Source organism: Aotus nancymaae, unplaced genomic scaffold, assembly GCF_030222135.1.
Source record: "Aotus nancymaae isolate 86718 unplaced genomic scaffold, 86718_ANA_hifiasm-v0.15.2.pri h1tg000059l, whole genome shotgun sequence".
Lineage (NCBI taxonomy): Eukaryota > Metazoa > Chordata > Mammalia > Primates > Aotidae > Aotus > Aotus nancymaae.
Genome location: NW_026988473.1, coordinates 76,429,419 through 76,451,481, shown reverse-complemented (window position 1 = coordinate 76,451,481; position 22,063 = coordinate 76,429,419). Strand labels below are relative to the sequence as shown.

The 22,063-nt window shown below is 34.0% G+C and overlaps 1 protein-coding gene across 6 annotated transcripts in view; it reads left to right on the top strand.

Moving 5' to 3' along the window:
* The window catches only part of SLC36A4 (solute carrier family 36 member 4), a 155,450-nt gene that overhangs the window by 119,836 nt on the left and 13,551 nt on the right, over positions 1 to 22,063 (top strand). For 4 of the 6 annotated variants that reach the window (XM_064365394.1, XM_064365395.1, XM_064365396.1 and 1 more), the window contains 6 exons: positions 156 to 244; positions 1,279 to 1,374; positions 2,173 to 2,257; positions 10,575 to 10,802; positions 12,013 to 12,111; positions 15,285 to 15,454. In XM_064365394.1, coding sequence (XP_064221464.1) covers positions 156 to 244; positions 1,279 to 1,374; positions 2,173 to 2,257; positions 10,575 to 10,802; positions 12,013 to 12,111; positions 15,285 to 15,454 — 767 coding nt within the window. The remainder of the gene's footprint in view (positions 1 to 155; positions 245 to 1,278; positions 1,375 to 2,172; positions 2,258 to 10,574; positions 10,803 to 12,012; positions 12,112 to 15,284; positions 15,455 to 22,063) is intronic. The other 2 variants (XM_064365398.1, XM_064365399.1) reach the window with 1 other exon arrangement.

Below are 22,063 nucleotides of genomic sequence, written 5' to 3'. Positions count from 1 at the left end.
TGATAAGATGGATGTGGTTGTCTTAAATATTACTCCTCTTTCTCTATCGACTTTATTAGTTTGCCTTTATGTAGTGACTAATCATTTTGCCCAACAAATATTTACCCACATGATTTCTATTAAATATTTAAATCTTATAAATTTTTCCCCCACAGCTTGGACCAATCAGCCTTGTGTTTATAGGAATTATTTCTGTTCACTGTATGCACATATTGGTACGTTGCAGTCACTTTCTATGTCTGAGGTAAATGTGGATTTGTTAAGCCATTTATTTTGAAGCTATCTTTTAATTTAGATCATCAGATAGTCTTATATTTCTACTGTGCGTTGTATTTCCTTTAAACTCTTATATAGCTGCATCTAAGGTAATGAATGTGGAAGAGGGTAGCTTTTCATGATTTAAATCTGATCAGAATCTGTTTTGAAAAGGTAGCCTTATGAGTGAAATAGAATGGTTTCTCTTAGTATAAATGGAAAAAATCAGAAAAGATCTATGGAGGCAATGGAGGCAGTGGTGTGACTTTTGGTTACAGCATAATGGTCTTCAGCGTATAGGTAATTCTGTTTTTATTGTCATTTGTGCTCTCTGCTGATGTATGGGTTAGTAGATAGTCAACAAAATAATATTCTTTATCTTTGTATCATGAAATACATCTACTGGACAATAGACTAACTTTTTTTAGAAAAGTAGATATTATCTAGTCTAGTAGCCTAATATCAAGTCTTGACTCTTTTGTTGTTACATACTCTTAAAACTTTGGGCAAATCATTTATGAGCTTTATATGGTAACATATAGTTGGAAAGTTAAGAGCGAGAGAATGGAGAAATAATACCTACCTCATGGGAAGATTAAATGAGATAGTTTATGTGCAAATGTATTGTAGAGCCTTGCACAGATGTATTAAATAATGCTGTTCTAAGAATAGAATAATTTAGACATGAATAATGTAGTTGATGTTTTAGGTATTTGAAATATTTCAATTAATAAAGCACAAATACTAAGTTATATGAATTCTGCACTTACATAAACTTTAGCAGTAGATAAAATTAATATACTGGTAAAAAGGACAGATTTAAAACTGTGAGGCATGCTTTAGAAGTATGCAGATCTTGACATTTTGATAACTCATCTGTCAGTGCATAGCCTTGCATGTATTAATTCCCATTTATTTGCATGTATTAATTCCCATTTATTTTATGTTTATTTCAAGAAGTGGTTTTATGTGCCAACTTAAACTTTTTCTTTTTTCCTTTTTATGTATGTCATTAAATTACAGGTTTAAAAAGTCAACATTAGGTTATAGTGACACCGTAAGCTTTGCTATGGAAGTGAGTCCTTGGAGTTGTCTTCAGAAGCAAGCAGCATGGGGACGGTAAATACTCTGTTATTAATATCTGATTGTTAAAATTATATTAAGTATTTTAACCTAACAAGATATATAAATAAAAATATGATAAAGTTGGGGAATAAACATATGTAACCTTTAGAATTAGACAGACTTGGGTTCAAATCTCAACTTGACCATTTTTCAGTTTTCTGACCTTGATCAAATTATTTATCATTTTGTTTTGGTTTACTCACTATGAAATGAGCTTATAGTAATACCTATCTCACAGGATCATTTTGGTAGATGAAATAAAATGATATTTATAAAGCATGACCTGGTCAAATAATGACATAATCATGTTCCTTAATTTTTTTAAAATAAAAAAGCCAGAAAAATGTTTCAGTCCCATTATTTCAAATAAAGTTGTAGTATTTAGTTATATGCTCATCTGAGGTCTGGATATATTTTAGCATAAACTTATTTTATTGTCTTGTTATTTAAATGTAACTTTATTACTGGTGGCTTTGGCTAATCAAAGTCAGATGAATACAGGACTAGAGAAATAAGGAAGCATAAACATCAGCAAAGTGCTGCCTGTTGTACGAATGACATGTGAGGTGGGAATTAAATGAAGAACAGTGTTAGAGTAGTTTATGGTTAAGTTTGGCCTTTCTGGATATTTTCAGGAACTTAGATTTGGTATGAGGTGCTGAGAGTTCCTGATATGATGAGTAGGAGCATATATGCCATAATAAAATGTTTAAAACTCTCGAAAAGAGAAATAAAATATATTGACATTTCAGTAGCTCTTATGGATACTTATTTGTGGATGTCTTTTTTCAGGAGTGTGGTTGACTTTTTTCTGGTGATAACACAGCTGGGATTCTGTAGTGTTTATATTGTCTTCTTAGCTGAAAATGTGAAACAAGTGAGTATTTTTCTCCAGTTGGTGAAATCATTTTTTTCTAAAGCCCTAGATGTGGCTTCCTGTTTCTTCTGTGGAAGCCATGGTTGGATTTGAAAATGTGTCTCTTTCATAAGTGATCTTCCTTTGTAGATTTTCCTTTATACTTTTTCCTTTTGCAAGTTGGATTCTGCTGTAATTGTTAGTTATTGTTTTGCCATAATACTGATAATGCTTGTTTTTTTAGATCAGAATGTGACATTATTTACTGATTCTTAGCTACTTGACACTTAGATTTCCAAAGCATATTCATAGATGCCGTGGAAGCATATTCTTTACATTGAAGTTCTATAAAGAACTATATGAGGCTTTAGCCAGTAGCCTAAAAAAATCAAGTAAAAATAATGAGCATTCATTATTAAAATCCAGTAATTATCGCCATTGTGTAAAAAGATACTGTGTCCATAAATGAACAGTTTTCTGTAGTTCTTTCAGAAATTTTCTCGTATTATGAAGGTTTGCTTTAGGAGGAAGTGGTTTGCAGTCTTGGAAGAGACTGACAGTATATTTGGACAAATATGGAAAGTACTGAAATAAAAACTCCATCAAAACAATACTATAAAATACTTTTCTTTATGACTGGTATCATTATTCCTAAATTATCCCTTGCTCTTCTTTAATCATTATTTTAATAATGATTATTAAAATAATTAAATATTATTAAAATAATTTAAAAAATAAATATTAAATATTTATTAATTATCCACATGCACATGGTACAGTAAACATTTTACATAGTAATATATAGGATTGTCTTGTAGGTATTTTTATCCAAAATGATGAAGTGAGTATGTGTTCTAAAAAACCTATATTTGTGTAGATTCCTGTGTATTTGTGTGTATTTGACTCTCTTTTCTAAGTGTAGAGTATGTTTCATTTCACTGAGAATTGGTAAACTGTTTCTATAGAGGGCCAGATAATAAGTATTTTCTGCTTTGCAGGCCATATGGTCTCTGTTGTAACCACTCAATTCAGCCATAGGCAACAATATGTAAACAAATAGATATGACTGTGTTTCGGTCAAATTTTATTTGCAAAAATAGGTGTTCTGCAAACCATAGTTTTCTAACCCCTGATTTAGATTATCCCTGTGTGCTGTATTGGAGCCATTCACTTAAATTTTTAATGTCGGAAGAAGTCATTGAGTCAAACCCTCTTTTATAAAAGTTCATAATTAATAATTTGAGCTTGGATTTTTGGTCAGTGTTCTTTCCAGTGTACCATGTCTCAGCATCTAGAAAAGTTTTTTTTTATATCTGGGACTTTAAATGTCTGGAAGCTTAAATGTCACCTGTTCTGTGAAACCTTTCTCAACTGTTTCTTCCATGCCTTTCTTTTCTTTATCTTTTGACAGGATTTATTGGTTTTTCTCCTGGCTTCTGCATCACTTTTTAAAATAGCCTTGATTATGCTGTAGTAAAGTTAATTTACAAGTTATTTTTTACTGCTAGACGGCAAGCCCCATGAAGGGAGGGACTCTCATATCCCTTGTGTTCACACTGTAAACTAGCATCTAAGAGTGCCTGGCTTATTGGTACCCAGTGTGGTTATTGGCTCTGAAGGAAAATGAACTCACTGGACGGGGAAGGATTATATCTTGTTCATGTCTTTATTTCTCAGACCTAGTACTGTACCTGGTTGATTGTGCAAGTGTCATTAAAACTTTGTGAACTGAAAGGGTTTAATTCTTTTGTTTGATTTCTGCATTGATGGTCTCTGTCACTTTCCTTGTTCCCATCCTGTGCAAACATCCTTTTCTCCCATTTTTTCTGTCAACTCTTCTCTTTCAGCTCCTACATGACTCTTTAAGCTTGGTTTCTCACTCTCACAGGTACTTCCCTATGTCTATAAAATGAATGCTGTCCTTAGGGTTTTCAGGGTAAACAATTATATTATCATCAAACAGAGACAGTTTGACTTCCTCTTTACCAATTTTGATGCCCTTTATTTCTTTCTCTTGTCTGATTGCTCTGGCTAGGACTTCCAGTACTGTATTGAAGAGGAGGGGTGAGAATGGGCATCCTTGTCTTGTTCCAGTTCTCAGAGAGAATCTTTAAGCTTTTCCCCATTCAGTATTATGTTGGCTGTGGGTTTGTCATAGATGGCTTTTATTATGTTAAGGTATGGAGTTCCTTGACTAATAAAAGAATTCAGCAACCTTTCTGGATACAAGATTAATGTACATAAATCAGTAGCTCTTCTATACAACAGTGACCAAGTAGAAAATCAAATCAAGTACTCAACCCCTTTTACAAAACCAGCAAAAAAATTAAAATACTTAGTAATATTCCTAACTAAAGAGTCGAAAGACCTCTACAAGGACAACTACAAAACACTGCTGAAAGAAATCACAGACGACAAAAACAAATGAAAACACATCCCATACACATGGATGCGTAGAATCAATATTGTGAACATGACCATACTGCCAAAAGCAGTCTACAAATTCAACGTAATCCCCATCAAAATACCACCATCATTCTTCACAGAGTTAGAAAAAACAATTTTGAAGTTCTTATGGAACTAAAAAAGAGCCTGCATAGCCAAAGCAAGACTAAGGAAAAAGAACAAATCTGGAGGCTTCACACTACCTGATTTCAAACTACACTATAAGGCCATAGTCACCAAAACAGTGTGGTACTGGTATAAAAATAGGCACATAGACTAATGGAACAGAATAGAGAACCCAGAAGTGAACCCAAATACTTACAGCCAACTGATCTTCTACAGAGCAAACAAAAACACAAAGTGGGGAAAGGACACGCTTTTCAACAACTGGTGCTGGGATAATTGGCTAGCCACATGCAGGAGAATGAAACTGGATCCTCATCTTTCACCTTATACAAAAATCAGCTCAAGATGGATTAAGGGACTTAAACCTAAGATCTGAAACTATAAAATTTCTGGAAGATAACATTGGAAAATCCCTTCTAGACGTTGGCTGAGGCAAGGATTTCATGACGATAACCCCCAAAGCAAATGCAATAAAAACAAAGATAAATAGATGGGACCTAATTAAACTAGAGAACTTTTGCATGGCAAAAAGAAGTCAGCAGAGTAAACAGACAACCCACAGACTGGGAGAAAATCTTCACAATCTATACCTCTGACAAAGGGCTAATATCCAAAATCTACAATGAACTCAAATCAGGAAGGAAAAAACAAACAGCCCCATCAAAAACTGGGCTAAGGACGTGAATAGACAGTTCTTAAAAGAAGACATACAAATGGCCAGCAAATGTGAAAAAATGTTCAACATCATTAATGATCAGGGAAATGCAAATGAAAACCACAATGTGATACCACCTTACTCCTCCAAGAATGGCCATAATCAAAAAACAGTGGGCGTGGATGCAGCGATCAGGAAACACTTCTACACTGCTGGTGGGAACGTAAACTAGTACAGCCACTGTGGAAGACAGTGTAGAGAGTCCTTAAATTACTCAAAGTAATGCCACCATCGTTCTTCACAGAGTTAGAAAAAACAATTTTAAAATTCTTATGGAACTAAAAAAGAAGAACTACCATTTGATCCAGCAGTCCCACTACTGGGTATCTATCCAGACGTAAAGAAGTCATTATTCGAAGAAGATATTTGTAGACACCTGTTTATAGCAGCACAATTCACAATTGCAGAATTGTGGAACCAACCCAAATGCCCATCAGTCAATGAGTAAAGAAACTGTGGGGTGTGTGTGTGTGTGTGTGTGTGTGTGTGTGTATCTAAAGTTTATATATATATATATATAAAAGTATATACATATATATATAAGTATATACATATATATATAAGTATATACATATATATACACACACACACATATATATATATATATATATGGAGTACTACTCAGCCATAAAAGTGAATGAATTAACAGCATTTGCAATGACCTGGATGCGATTAGAGACTATTATTCTAAGTGAAGTAACTGAGGAATGGAAAACCAAACATTGTATGTTCTCACTGATATGTGGGACCTATGAGGACACAAAGGCAAAAGAATGATACGATGGACTTTGGGGACTTATGGGCAAGAGTGGGAGGGGTGAGGGATATGGTGCAGTGTATACGGCTCAGGTGATGGGTGCACTAGGATCTCACAAATCGCCACTAATGAACTTCTTGTATAACTAAATGCCACCTGTACCCCAATAACTTAGGGAAAAATAAAATAAGATAATAAAAAAAAATTTTAAAAGGGAATGGTGTGCAGAGATTAGTGTTGTAACTGCTGACAGTTTTAGCCAGGAGGGTACTCCTAGATGCTGTCTGTGTCTGAGAGTCCCAATGAATTCTGTAGTTTTTCTTTCTACCCTCATTTTATTATTTTTTCAAAATATCCTATTTTTAAACTATTTCTTCTTTTACTAGATATTTGCAAATAAGTTCTTATACACCTATTTCTGGCAGAAAAATCTGTAATCTAAACCATCAGACACACGTGTTCCCTCATCCATATTGTGACTATACAATAGAGTGAAAGGTCTTAATGAGAGCAAGCCGCATGAGAGACGTAGAGGACACAGAAAACAGTAACAGTAATTAGAGCTAATTAGAGTTCTGTTTATAGTCTTTTGTTTATCAAAATAAAGCAACGGTTCTTCCATTAGCGTTACTTTGTTACAGATGATGTTGTTTTGATTTTACAAATATTTAGTTCTCCAAATTGCATATTCGTAGGACTCCTAAATCCCTTAAGAGGCTTTTTATTAATAAGAGTGACAAGACATATCTTACCAGTCATTTATATATAATATGAAGGAAATTATGCCTTTCTGGGGTTGTGCAACATCGTAGTACTGTATCTTTTCTAATACCTGTCTTCTAAGGGAGTTACCAACAAGCTCTATTTGAATTTAAGAATAATGTCAATTTCATTTTAATAAACTATGATATACATTATTTAATCTTTATAACTACTCTGTAAGTACTTTGCTTATTTTATGAATGAGAAAGCAGTCTCACAAAACTTGAGTAATGTGCCCCAAGTCATATGGAATTAGGTTGAAACCTAGGTCTCTGTCACATCCAGTATGTTAATTGTTCATCACCCCACGGGATGTTGTCTTGTCTGATTTTAGTTGTGAGTGTGTTTATATGACATAAAGTGTAGATGAAGTGGATAAAATAAATGTTTATAAGCTTAGAATTTGTGACTTTCTCCTATGAAAAATTATCAGTTGCTTCTCAAGTTGAATGGAAAAGTTAAGCTTTGCACGTGTCCTAAGAAGATCAGGTAGAAAAAGTGACTCTCTGGAGGTAAGGAGAGTGCCTGCTACAGATAGAAAAGTAAAAGTCCTTTTGAGTTATAAAGAGTAATATGGGAAAAAAAGGCAGTCAGGTTTGAGAAAGTAGTTGAGATGGTCACTGAAGCAGCATGAGATCAGAGATTTTCATTCTCTACAGAGGTGTTCTTTTACATTTGATAGGCATTATACAATAGTAGACACACTAGTCGATTAAACCTTACCAATTGCTACTTACTGTTATAGTTAAAAACCATAGGATTGTTACCCTCCCCTTAATCTACATGGAATTGAAATGTATTTTGTTAACCAAAAGAATTAAGGGTTTAGTTGCCACACAAATGTAGAACCTGCTATGTAACTGCCACATGACTATTCTTGGTCCCATTAAGACTTTATGCACAATCAGAAGGGGAAAAAGAACCCTAGTGCTTCTGACAAATCTAAGTCCATGGTGGTTATAGTTGCTTCTCTCTGTTCTTACTCTAAGATACTCTAGAAAATCTCAGATGGATAAAATAGTGGTACGTGGGCATGGAGAATGGGTAATGAATACAGTATTACATTTTAAAAATGTAGCAATCCCAAAGACCATTGATTGTAGAGTCAGAAGATAGGAGTTCAAATCTCTGCTTTCTCAGTTTTAACTCACACATTGGGCAAAACCCCCTTATTCCTGGTCTAGCATCAGTTCCCTTATTTGTAAAATGGGAATAGTAGCAAAATATCTCCTTGTTTCTCATAAACTTATTGTGAGGCTCAGCTGACAAAAGGTTTGTGAAAGCCTTTGTAAAATGTAAAACATTATACCAATGTAGGGTGCCGTAACTTCAGTTCTGCATTTGGCTTTACTGAAGAGCATAATCTGCGATTGGAATTTTAACTATTAAATTATGAAATCATTGAAAATTTAATAAGTGGTGTATTTTAGTAAATTTGAGCTCAAATGGAAACAACTGAATTTAGTAATTATATTTTATAATGTTTACTTCAGTGTTTTACATTGTGGTAAACATGTGAGATCATAGAAGTCCTATTAGATAGCCAATCTCTGTCTCTAGAGGGCACCAAAGGACTCAAATGTTTACCTGAATCTTGCTCTAGGTATGTATCTACATTTTTATTTTATTTTTTTTTAATCCTGAGAATTTTTATAACCATTTTTCTGCCAAAAGTGCTAAAATACTATAAGATATCTATGATAGAATTAATTTTAAATCCCCAAGCACCTAATAATAATTAAAACAGCCCTTTAAAATATTTGTTATATAACTGGTTTTCTCTTGCCAGCTATCTTTGTTAGAGCTTTACTTTGATCATTATCTAATCTAATTATTGGAGGTACTGCTTTCATAAGAAGATTTGGCTCTAAATAATTCCGTTGCTAGAACATTAAGTCAACAATCAAATATGTTTGTGAAAACCAAGGAATGTAAATCACCAATTTTGCTTTTATCTCAAATGATAGAAAATAAAATACAAAGTTTTGATGGTCACTTACAAGGTAGTCATGAGCTGTGCATTTCTTAAATGGTGCGTGGTATAACTTGAGAGTCTGTTAGTCCAGTGTCAGTTATAAATTGCCTATATAGGGCAAAAATCTAATAGATACATTATCTACAATCTAAGATGATATGTACATTTATAATGACATTAAACATAGCTTATGGTAGATTATACATGTAAAATTAAAGTAGAAGGAACACTTAAATTATTAATCATATCAAATTTATTTTAATCTTCTGATTTGTTGGCCTCTTAATTACTACATTTAGAGAGAGATATGTAAGAGTGGAAACCAGGTGGCTGCTTGGGCAGAGCCCTGCTTTCTGGGTTGCAGTATTTTGGTCAGGCTAATTCTAGAGTAACAAACCTGGGTTTGAATCCTAGAACCACCATTTACTGGCTTGATATTATGCAAGGTTTAAAAAAAAATCTCTTGAAGCCTCAGGTTCCTCAACTATAAATTGGAATTAATATTACCACCTACTTTAGAGAGTCATTTTGAATATTAAGTGAGATGTTGTATACAAAGTATATAGTTCAGTACCAGATACAAAGAAAGTACTCATCAAAAAACACTAGCTATTACTACAAGGTCTTAAGAATTTTTAGAATGTGTTGTCCAGAGACTCAACAATATTGGTGTGTTCAAAGGAGGGTACACTATGTTTGGGGGTAAATAAGTTTTCACTGGTATTTAAATTATAGTATGATCTGCCTCTGCTATAAAATTTTAAGACTGTTTCTAAAGTCCTCTATAATTTCATTTCTATTTTAGTAAGTAGCATTATGTGATTAAATTGGATCAGAGGTAGTTTTTAATATATGGAGCCTGTAAATCATATTTTTAAATTATATTTGTTTTGAAATCTGAAAATTGGGTTATAGGAGTAGCTGACTAAGTTTTAATATAAAGCTGATTTATTTTGTAGAAGTGTTTTGCTCCAGCAAAAATTTATGTACTATCTACCATATGGCCACACATGATTGTAGTGGAAATATTTATTGATAGTGATGATAATTTATAAATAATTGCTTTATAAAATTTTAAAGTTAGGCGATAATTTTAAAATTTTACTTATAGACTACATTTCTAAAAGATAATTAGAGCTTGTTTCCTAGCTGAAAAAAAATGAGCTAGAGAATACTCAGTGGCCATCCTAGACATGTATTGTCCCAAATCTGATGATCTCAAAAATAGATACTTGAGTCTTTGGAGGTATCATGAGCATGATAGTCACAAAGCTTCAGTATACATTAGTAAATTTATCATTACAATTTTCTAATGAACTTTATTTTCATAATCTGATAAAATTATCTTTCAAGATTATCTTCAGTTATCTTTATATTTGATACATATGTTTCTAGGAAACCAGAGTATCTTCAAAAATGTAAATTTAAATATTTTAAAGTCTATCATAGGATTGTATTTTAAAGTGTACAGGTTGTAATTTTCTTTGTACATGTGTTTTATGATTATAAGTTGATGGAAGATTTCCCCCTTCTTTATTCTCCTGGTAATCCTGTATAGGTTCATGAAGGATTCCTGGAGAGTAAAGTGTTTATTTCGAATAATACCAATTCATCAAATCCATGTGAGAGAAGAAGTGTTGACCTAAGGATATATATGCTTTGCTTTCTTCCATTTATAATTCTTTTGGTCTTCATTCGTGAACTAAAGAATCTGTTTGTACTTTCATTCCTTGCCAACGTTTCCATGGCTGTCAGTCTTGTGATAATTTACCAATATGTTGTCAGGGTAAGTATAAAATGTTTTTAACCAAGCTCTTACCTTTTTTATATAAGTAAAATTTTTGTTTACTTTGGAAGTAAAAGTAATGAGGTGTAAAGACCCCGACTTTATATGTGACACACAGTGTACAATCACTAAATGCTGGTTTCTTTTAGGGGGATACTGTTGAGTTAGAAAAGTATATGACACAGAGATTAAACCAACAGGCTTTGTGGTTAGATCTTGAATCTTGGTAAATATGCTTCTGGGCTTTGGACAGTGCTTCAGAAGATAATAATACCTACCCTGTTAGAGTTACTATGAGATTTAGGATTGTGTTCTTAGTACAGTGCCAAATGTGAAACCAGGTATTCATTAAATGTGTTTTTTCCTTTAAAATTCGAACCAATCACAAGGGATGCATGTATATATATCTGTAAATCTGCAATTTCCTTTCACTTCTGAACTTTTATTTGCTGCTGCTGCTTTGATCCACTGCCATTACACTAGTCTGTAATCCCTTTATCTGAAGTATATGCAATAACCTCAACTGATTTCATTGTCTATAGTCTGGGGATTCTTAATCCAGTTTCCTTAAAATAATCTATTGATAGGATTCAGGGATTCTTCAAATCCCTTAAAATGGTTTGCAAGATTTAGTATGTCTGTATGTATATATGTGTTTTGCTGTTGAGCAGTTATATGGCTTTCATCTTGCAAAGGTGCCAAAGATCCAAGAAAGGTTGAGAATCCCTGTTCCAGTCACCTCTGATCTAATTCATTTTTTATATTATTTCCAAGGTAATTGTTGTAAAATCTTCATTAGTGAAAACAGAGTGGAGAATGAATTTTTACTGGGCACCAGCAGCAGTGGTTGTTAACTTGACTATATGGCTCTCAGCTTAGGCCTTGAGCGTATTTACGTATTTCCTGTTGTGGCAGGAGCTAGACCTAGTGTGCAGAGCCTGGGACTTGCAGGTGGAAGCAGGTAATCAGGAGCATTTTGCTCAGATGGAATGTGTGGGCATGAGGGAAACAATTGCTTTTGGCAGTGAAGTCTTAACAGCTTGGCTATATTTAACATGGGATCCTTAAAGTGTTTATTGAAAGAATTATTCAATTTTATAACTGCCATTTGCTGTTGTGAAGCTCAAAATTATATGATTTTTCTTTCATTTTAAATTATTTAGAATAAGTAAAGATGTAACCTGTCTTCCTTTTTTCTTCCTTTCTTTAGAACATGCCGGATCCCCACAACCTTCCAATAGTGGCTGGTTGGAAGAAATACCCACTCTTTTTTGGTACTGCTGTATTTGCTTTTGAAGGCATAGGAGTGGTAAGAATTTAGTCTTTATTATTATTTTTTAAAATCTTAATTCAACACAATGATTTATATAGTCTAGCTATATTTAAAAATGCATATTTTTCTTTTTTTATTTCAATTTTCTTTATTCCTAGAAGATGATGTACAGTTTGGTGTGTTAGATTAGAATTATAGTTTAGCCCTTTCACTAACGAAGAGCTTAATGTTACACATACCACTCAGGCTCTCTAATTCTCTTTTACTTTATCTATAAAATGAAGAAATTAGCCAGATTATTTTTAACATTTTATTGTGGAAAATTTCAAACCTATACAAAATTTAGAGAGTAGTATAATGAACTCCTAAGTAAATGTCACCTGGCTTCAAAAATTATTAACTCAAGGCCAGTTTAAAAAAATTTGTATCCCACATACTCAGGCACATCTGAAGCGTATTTTATAGATTAGATTATTTGAAGGGAATTGAAATAGTTGCAAAATCACTGTTATATAAGAAGAGTTGGATATAAATTCTCCTTATGGTTTTATGAATATAATGTTTGTTTTGAGAAACAATGTTATCATAAAGCTAATAGCAAGATAAACGCCAAAGATCCTGAGGATTCTCAGATGTTAAATATTTTCATTCAGGTAGCTCCTGGTTTATTTAAAGCCTAACATTTGAATACTTGGAGAAAACAGAGTCTTGCTGTCTGCTTTGCTCTGTAGTTTATGTTTCTTCATAGTCTGATGGTCTGATACAGGAGCAAAACCATTGTAAACATCTATTTATATTAACCCCAGACAAAATAGACCTAAAATAAGGTTTTATACCATTTTATTTGGGTTTCTGCTGTCTCTGAATTTTTCTTTAGATAACTCTCATAAATTCTTACAAATTTTCACAGTTGCTTTTACTGCTGTTACACACATAACTGCAGATTTTCGTGTTTGTCTTAAACTGGTGAGTGCTAGTTAACTATTGGATGTTTCCTCTGAATCTCAAATTCAACAATTCCAAAGCCTGACACATATTTTCTCATCCAAAACCAGCTTTACTTTCTCATTTTCCTTTTTAGTTTTATCTTCAGTTGCTTAAGCTTGAAACACTGGAACGATTTCTTTTACTTTGTCCTTGGTTCCCTATTTGAATTGATAATTAATGTTGATTCTTCTTTTATATTTCTCAAATCCATTCCATAAAGGAGACTATACATAAAATACCTATAATGCTGCGTGACACAGAGAAGGCCTCAGGAAATGTTCATTTCTTTCTCCTTCTCCCATTCTAGCTGCACTGACACCATTCTTGGCCCCTGCCCGTATTTCCTGCCTGGGTTATCTCCAGAGCATCCAAACTGTTCTCTGTCCTCTTGCTGCTATTAACAGTTAATGTTTCCATAATGGAACTGACTGATTTATGTAAAAAGTGGAGAAATATTAGATTTATCATCTCATAGAGTTATTATGAGGATTGCATAAGATGCTGCATGCAAAGCTTTTAGAATCATACCTGAAATATCGTAAACACTCCAGTAAATACTTGCTATTATTATTATTACTGTGGTCTTTCACTATATGGCCACATTTTATAGCTAAAATCTCAGAAGATTTGCCTTAAAAACTTGATTTTTCAATCATCCTTTTCTTATTTTCTTTAAAGGTTCTTTTTTCAATAAAATAAAAATTATTTGTTAGTTTTACTGAAATTGACAGACAGTAGATACAGGTGGGTAGATATAAAACCGGTTACAGATACATGTGTATACATGGGTTGGTATACATGCATATACTTCCTAGTTCTGTCTCCTGAGAGGAGGTACAAGCAGTGATACCCTGGTAGCAATAAACACACACTCAAATCTTTATTTGTAAACACCAGATCTTCATGTCTAAATACCATTCTACAAGAGAACCAAAGTTCTTTGGAGAAATAGCTGATTTTAGGGCTGAAGCAAGGAAATTCAAGATGAGGCTAAAACTTATCTTGTAATGTCAGAAGGCAAGAATGTGTTCAAGAGATAAAAGAATAGAGGCATGTCAAAGGGACAAAGAAGCCACCTGATGGAATTTACAATGGCAAAGCTGGAATGATGTAACTAACAAAACAAATAACAGAATATTGGATTATAACTCAATATATAAAACAAATACACCTAAGGTCATGCTAATGTACATACATGCATACATACATACATACATACATATGCAAGAATCCTAGATAATCCTCCTCCCTCCAGGTGTTACAACTAATCCCCTCCTACACCCCAGAGATGGGGCTGGATTTAGGGACTTGCTTTCAATAAACAGAGTATGATGAGAGGGAAGAAAAGTAATTGTATAGCAGAGAAACCTGGCAAACACTACCTTAGCCAACTGATGAAAATTAACTTCATCAGTGATAAATCATGTTAATAGCGTGTGATGAGACAGGCACTTCACCTCTATGTTATCCTTCTCTAAAACTATAATACCAGTCCAGTCTTGAGAGAAACCTCAGACAAACCTAAATAGAGAGGTATTATGTAAAATACCAAACCAGTACTCCTTAAAACTGGCAGGATAATGAACAACAAGCAAAGATTGAGAAACTGTCACAGACAGGAGGCGTGGTGACAAAATGCACTGTGGGTATCCTGGATGGAGCTCTGGGACAGAAAAAGGATGTTAACGGAAAAAACTAATAAAATCCTAAGGAAATTTGCAGTTTAGTTAACAGTGATGTACCAATGTTGGTTTTTAGTTGTCACAAATGTACTATGGTAAGCTAAAAAGTTAACAGTAGGAGAAGCTGGGTCAGGGGTATATAGGAGATCTCTGTGTTATCTTTGTAACTTTTCTGTAAATCTGAAATTATTCCAAAATAAAAAGGTTATTAAAAAAACTGACAGATTTGCCTGCCAAGAGCTGAGTTTAAATGTTTTTTAGAATTTAAAAATAGGTAGTTATATATATATGTATATATACATACATATATATGTGTATATATATGCATATATATAAAAACACATAATTGTTGAAGTATATTTTCATTGCTATATATATGTATGTATATATATAGCAATGAAAATATACTTCAACAATTATATGTGTTTTAAAGGAAAAAAATTGCATATAGGCTATAAACAACCAATTTGTATATATAAGAGACACTGTTATTTTTAAATACTTGTATTCCCTTTAAAAAAAATTATATTCTTTTCTTAGGTCCTTCCACTGGAAAACCAAATGAAAGAATCAAAACGTTTCCCTCAAGCATTGAATATTGGCATGGGGATTGTTACAACTTTGTATGTAACATTAGCTACTTTAGGTTATATGTGTTTCCGTGATGAAATCAAGGGCAGCATAACTTTAAATCTTCCCCAAGATGTATGGTAGGTGTATCTGAATTTCTCAGTACTAATTTATATATTCTATAATGTACCATTCTTTGATGTTAAAGGCGTGTTCTTAGATTTATAGTTTAGACGTTTACAATTTTTACTGTGATTTGCTGTAATCCTAGCACTTTGGGAGGCAGAGGCAGGTGGATCACCTGATGTCAGGAGTTCAAGACCAGCCTCTACTAAAAATATTAGTCAGGTGTGGTGGCAGGTGCCTGTAATCCCAGCTACTCTGGAGGCTGAGGCAGGAGAATCGCTTGAACCCGAGAGGTGGAGGTTGCAGTGAGCCGAGATCATGCCATTGCACCCCAGCCTGAGTGACAAGAGCAAAACTCCATCTCAAGAAAAAAAAAAAAATTTACTGTGACTTATTTGTGCCATCTGGAATTTTTTCATAATCTTTGGAGGAGATCAAATATGAATTTAGGATTGTTTTGGGATTTTTTAAAAAAGGATTTAAAGTTGAAGGTTGTTCCAAATCCATATCAAGTATAAGAATAGAACAGGGATTATTTTAATATAGATACATTTTAACAGGACACATTTTAATAAAAAAATTAATACCTGTTCTTATTGGCAAAAACCCAAACACCTAGGGTTCCTAATAAAATAATAGATTACGTTATTTATGGTCCTTGCTCTTTTGGTCATCTTCATAGTATATATTTTCCAAGTCCTTTCAGAACACAATTGGGACACATTATAAATAATAAAACAAAATGATGCATCATCTTAATGTTCTCTTTAATATTGGAACCATATCCTGCTAAATTAAACAATATATATATTTGATTTTTCCTTTTTTCCAGAGGTTTGTCTTTGGAAAATTTTCAAAGATAGTGGCAGTGATTACCATGCAGACTTATTTTCTTGTTTACAAAATGGAAGGAAACTCCTTAGTTTTCATATATGCAAAGAATAAATGTGGAATTGTTGATTGAATTATTGTCATACTACTACTTTAGCTACTTGGATATAAAAGTCTGTGAAACCTTAAATGGCGTACTATATTAGTGAAAAGCAACAATAGCAGAAATTATCTCTTCTTACTGGCTTCCTGGTGAGAATTTGTCAGTCATTTAATAGTTATTTGAATCCTGGGCATTTATTGGAGTCAAAAATGTTGCTAGGTCGAATGTTTGTAGGAAGTCACTTATGGTAGAGCGAATGTACCTAGGATAGTTTTCAGATTGCACAAGGGGCACACATGTGGTATGTCTATATTTTTTATTACAATTTTACTTTAGCTAACAAAAATGTATTTCAAAATGGAAACGTTTCAGATGTTATAAATATGTTTCAAGGTAGAGTCATAATTATAAACAAGATATATGGTTACTTAGCATTTATTTTATTAACTCTTTATAGTTAATTATATAATTTTGTTCCCTTCAAATGTGCTTTTTGGTTTCTTTTTGATAATATGAAACTAGCAGCTTAATGAACTAGAGGTTTAAACAGCTTAGAATAAGAGAATAAAGGCTAAAAATATGGTAGTATAGTTCATCTTTTCAAATACTGTACAATGTTTAGAAAATAGAATGATATTTTTTCCTCATTTAGAATAATGTTTAGAGCCTGGCATAGTGGCTTATGTCTGGAATCCCAATGCTTTGGGAGGAAAAGGTTGGGAGGATTGCTTGAGGCCAGAAGTTTGAGAGTAGCCTGGACACATAGCAAAACTCCAAATCTACACAAAATTTAAAAATTAGCCAAGTGTGGTCGCCCAAGCCTGTAGTTGCAGATATTTGGGAGGCTGAGGTGGGAGGATCACTTGAGCCCTGGAGGTTGAAGATACAGTGAGCTGTTATGGTACCACTAAACTCCAGCCTGGGAAACAGAGATTTTGTCTCAATAATATTAATAACAATAATAATACTTTGACTAAGTCTTAAAAATGATCATTTTAGAAATAAATTTGACAATTAACGTCAAATGTAAATGTACTTGGAAATAATGTCAGAATTCTTTCTTGGTCTTATTTACAAAAGCATGTAAGGAATATTTTATGGGGGAAGGATCTGAAGTGGGAGTGTGCACATATTCACGTTGAAAGGTTCATATTCCCTGGCACATCAGAATGTGATGCAGAAATAATGGGAAAGGGTGAGAGAGAATGCTTTTGGTATTCACAGCTTAATCTTGGAGGGTGACACTGTCCCTGCAGTAGTTTCAATTAATCCTTCCCTTTTCCCATAGCCCTTTTCTACATCTCACATTATTCCCAATTGCTGGACTTTCCAATTAGGGTGGAATTAGTAGAGACTCTCGATTTAAAAGGGACTGCTAGATTATAGTTTCTATTTAAGGAAGTCTAGCTAGACACCACTTTTCATTAGAGGAAAGCCTAGGAAAAGTATCCTAATTAACAACAAAAATCTGGAAAAAACAGGAAAGCAAGTCAAGATAAATATTTCCCTTTAGAGAACTTGTGTTGGTTAGTGCCTTTGCACTGTGGAGATATGCCTCATGCAGCCTATGGTCTATTTCTGTGTGGACTCTGCAGTTGTGGGACAGTTAAAATAATATTCACAGCTGAGGGATACAAGAGAAGAGTTACTTGTCCCTTTTTATAGTCATGGCATTCTGTAGCGTGAGAAGTTTGGAGTAGAATAATTATAGGATTATATCTAATATTTCTTTCTTAATATACTATGTATGAGTCTCTCACTTCTTTCCTGTGCTTCACATGAGAGGCTGTGGAAGTTAGAGATTGTGCAACGTACTCTGTTGCTGGACTATGAAAGCCAATGATGTTATAAGAATGTCCTAGACATTTTGGGAGGCTGAGGTGGGCGGATCACGAGGTCAAGAGATTGACACCATCCTGGCCAACATGGTGAAACCCCATCTCTACTAAAAAATACAAAAAAAAAAAAAAAAAAGCCGGGCATGGTGGTGCGTGCTTGTAGTCCCAGCTACTTGGAAGGCTGCACTTGAACCCAGGTGGCGGAGGTTGCAGTGAGCTGAGATCACGCCACTGCACTCCAGCCTGGTGACGGAGTGAGACTGAAAAAAAGAAAAAAGAGTGTCCAAGAGAACTAATGGCTACTAGCTATGAAAAGTGATAAAGGGCTTTTGGTACAAATTGACAAAGTCTCAGAGTTTATTAGGGTTATTTCTGCAAGGAAAGATTGAATTAAAAAGAGGCCATAGGATAAAGCAAGTATGGATTAGAGAAGCTCCAAGTTGTTATTATTACCCTTAATCTTTCTGAACTGTTGTCCTCAAGATTCTCAACCTAAGCATCACGAAAAGTCCAGGAGGGAAAGTGACTTACCAGGTTATTTCCAAGGGTAGCTTCTGTATTCATCCTTGAGAACCAGAAACAGTCCCAAGTTGGGTTTTAAAAAATTTTAAGATACTCATACCTGATGGTTGATTTATTAGCCAATGTGGGGAAAAGAATAAAAGCATTATAAATTTTGATATTCTGTGTTTTCAAAGCTAATATTTTCACTGGAGCATTAAGTTGTGTTCTCCCTATAATCTGATTTAATATATTGGCTGAAAAATAATGATTAAAAACACATTTCTGTTTTTTACTAAGGTATTAAATTCTTTACTATCATTATAATAGATTTTGTTTCCAAGCATGTATCCTTTTATTCTTTGAGGTGCTATTAATATTTGTCATGTTGAATGGTTATAGTTTCTAAGAATTACCTATCCATATCTATTTTGATAAATAATAAGTATCAATAACCTATTAATACTAAGTGCATTGAAGGGATATACAGAGAAGAATAAAACATAGTCTCTAACTCTCAGGAGCATTGTGAGCAAGGAGTTTTAAAAAACCTTTTAATATACACTAAATGTTGTTTATAGTTATTTGATCTTTTTGTATACCCTCTAAACATATTCCTGTGACTTTAAGAAAGTTTATGATTCTTTAGAAAGAAGATTTACTGGGTAGATTTTTCCTTTCAACTTTCTTCATTTCTAAAATGTAGTGCAAAAGATGCTGCTTAAAACCAAAATGAAGAAAAAGTTGTGATAATATCCATACAAAAGTTAAGTAGAAAAAAATAGTTTAGAGTGATTGAAAATCTAGATGCCAAACATAGAAATAAGTGGGTTCTTGAAACAGAAAAGGAGTAGGAGTGAATTCATACTACACTGTGGCACTTTTTTAAAAGATGCTCTTTTATTTCTCTATAACTCTTCTTTGGTTGATTAGTAGATATACCAACTTCTAAAACATGCATACCATTTTATTTATCATTTTAACTCTGTGTCATGCCAAATAGTAATGTTTGCATTTAATTAATGCTATGATTCTTAGCCGATGTAACTTTATGTCAGTAAAAAAGTACTTACATACAAAATGATGCATTTTTATTTTAAAAAATATTAAATCTATTATTACCCACATGTTAAAACATGTAAGTGAAAAGATAATTAAGAAAAAGCAATGTCCTTCTGTTAAACTAATAACAAACTAACAAGATGTTTGTTTAATTATCCACAGTTGCATATCAGAGTATAGGAAACACGTGTCTTTCAGTGATGTTGTATACACTCAGTAACTTGACCATTTATGTGTAGCCTTTAAGCCTCAAGCTGAGAAACATACCTTAGCTAATTGTTAAAATTAAGTTTTAAATGTTGTTAGTTCTAAGGAGTTCCTTCTTTTCTAATTGTGCTATGTATTTTCAAATCTATTTTTACTCAGCTTTCAAATTTCATCTTACTCTTGTATGATAAATATGTTATAGTGGGATACTGATTGAATCTCTTCTTGCCATAGTTTAGAGAACTGTTTATTATCCTTACTACTCTCACCACTCCTATCCAATATAGCATTGGAAGTCCTGGCCAGAGCAATCTGGCAAAAAAAGAAACAAAGGGCATCCAAATAGGAAGAGAGGAAGTCAAACTATCCCTGTTTGCAGATGACATGATCCTCTATCTAGAAAACCCCATAGTAAGCCCAAAAGCTTCTTAAGCTGATACGCAACTTCAGCAAAGTCTCAAGCTGCAAAATCAATGTGCAAAAAACATCAACATTTCTATACGCCAATAACAGTCAAGCTGAGAGCCAAATCTTTTATGTGCCAATTGTGAATGGTATTGTGTTGCCACAATTCACAATTGCCATATAAAGAATAAAGTACCTAGGGATACAGCTAACCAGGAAGGTGAAGGATCTCTAAAACAAGAAGTATAAAACACTGCTCAAAAAAATCAGAGATGACACAAACAAATGGAAAAACATTCCATGCTCATGGATAGGAGGAATCAATATCATAAAAATGGCCACAGTGCCCAAAGCAATTTATAGATTCAGTGCTATTTTTTTTTTTTTTTTTTTTTTTTTTTGAGATGGAGTCTTGCTCTGTCACCCAGGCTGGAGTACAGTGATGCAATCATGGCTCACTGCAACCTCCGCCTACCGGGTTCAAGCACTTCTCCTGCCTCAGCCTCCCAAGCAGCTGGGACTACAGGTGCATGCTACCATGCCCAGCTAATGTTTTGTATTTTTAGTAGAGATGGGGTTTTACCATATTATTGGCCAGGCTGGTCTTGAACTCCTGACCTTATGATCCACCCATTTCCACCTCCCAAAGTGCTGGGATTACAGGCATGAGCCACTGTGCCCAGCCATGCTATTCCTATTAAACTGCCATTGACATTCTTCACAGAATTAGAAAAAAACTATTTTAAAATTCATGTGGAACCAAAAATTAGCCTGAATGGCCAAAGCAATCCTCAGCAAAAAGAATGAAGCTGGGGGCATCACACTACCCAACTTAAAACTATACTACAGGGCTGCAGTAACCAAAACAATATGGTATTGGCACAAAAGCATACACATAGACCAATGGGAACAGAATAGCCCAGAAGTAAGACTACCTGCAACTATGTGATCTTCAAAAAACCTGACAAAAGCAATGGGGAAAGGATTCCCTATTCCATAAATGGTGCTAGGATAACTGGCTAGCCGTATGCAGAAGACTGAGACTGGACCCCTTCCTTACACTATATACAAAAAATTAACTCAAGATGAAATAAAGGCTTAAAAGTAAAATGCCAGACCATAAAAACCCTGGAAGACAACCTAGCCAATACCATTCTGGACATAGAAATGGGCAAAGATTTTATGATGAAGATGCCAAAAGCAATGACAACAAAAGCAGAAATTGACAAATGGGATCTAATTAAACTAAAGAGCTTCTGCACAGTAAAGAAAACTTATCAACAGAGTGAACAGACAACCTATAGAATGTAAGAAAGTTTTTGCAAATTATACGTCCACCGAAGATCTCATATCCAGCATCTAAAGGAACTTCAAGAAATTTGTAAGAATAAAATCTCATTAAAAAGTGGGCAAAGGCTTTGGGAGGCTAAGGCGGGCGGATCACAAGGTCAGGAGTTCGAGACCAGCCTGGCCAATATGGTGAAACCCTGTCTCTACTAAAAATACAAAAATTAGCCTGGCATGGTGGTGGGTGCCTGTAGTCCCAGCTACTTGAGAGGCTGAGGCAGGAGAATCACTTGAACCCAGGAAGTGGAGGTTGCGGTGAGCCAAGATTGTGCTTTTGCACTCCAGCCTGGTCAACGAAGTGAGACTCTGTCTCCAATAAATAAATAAAT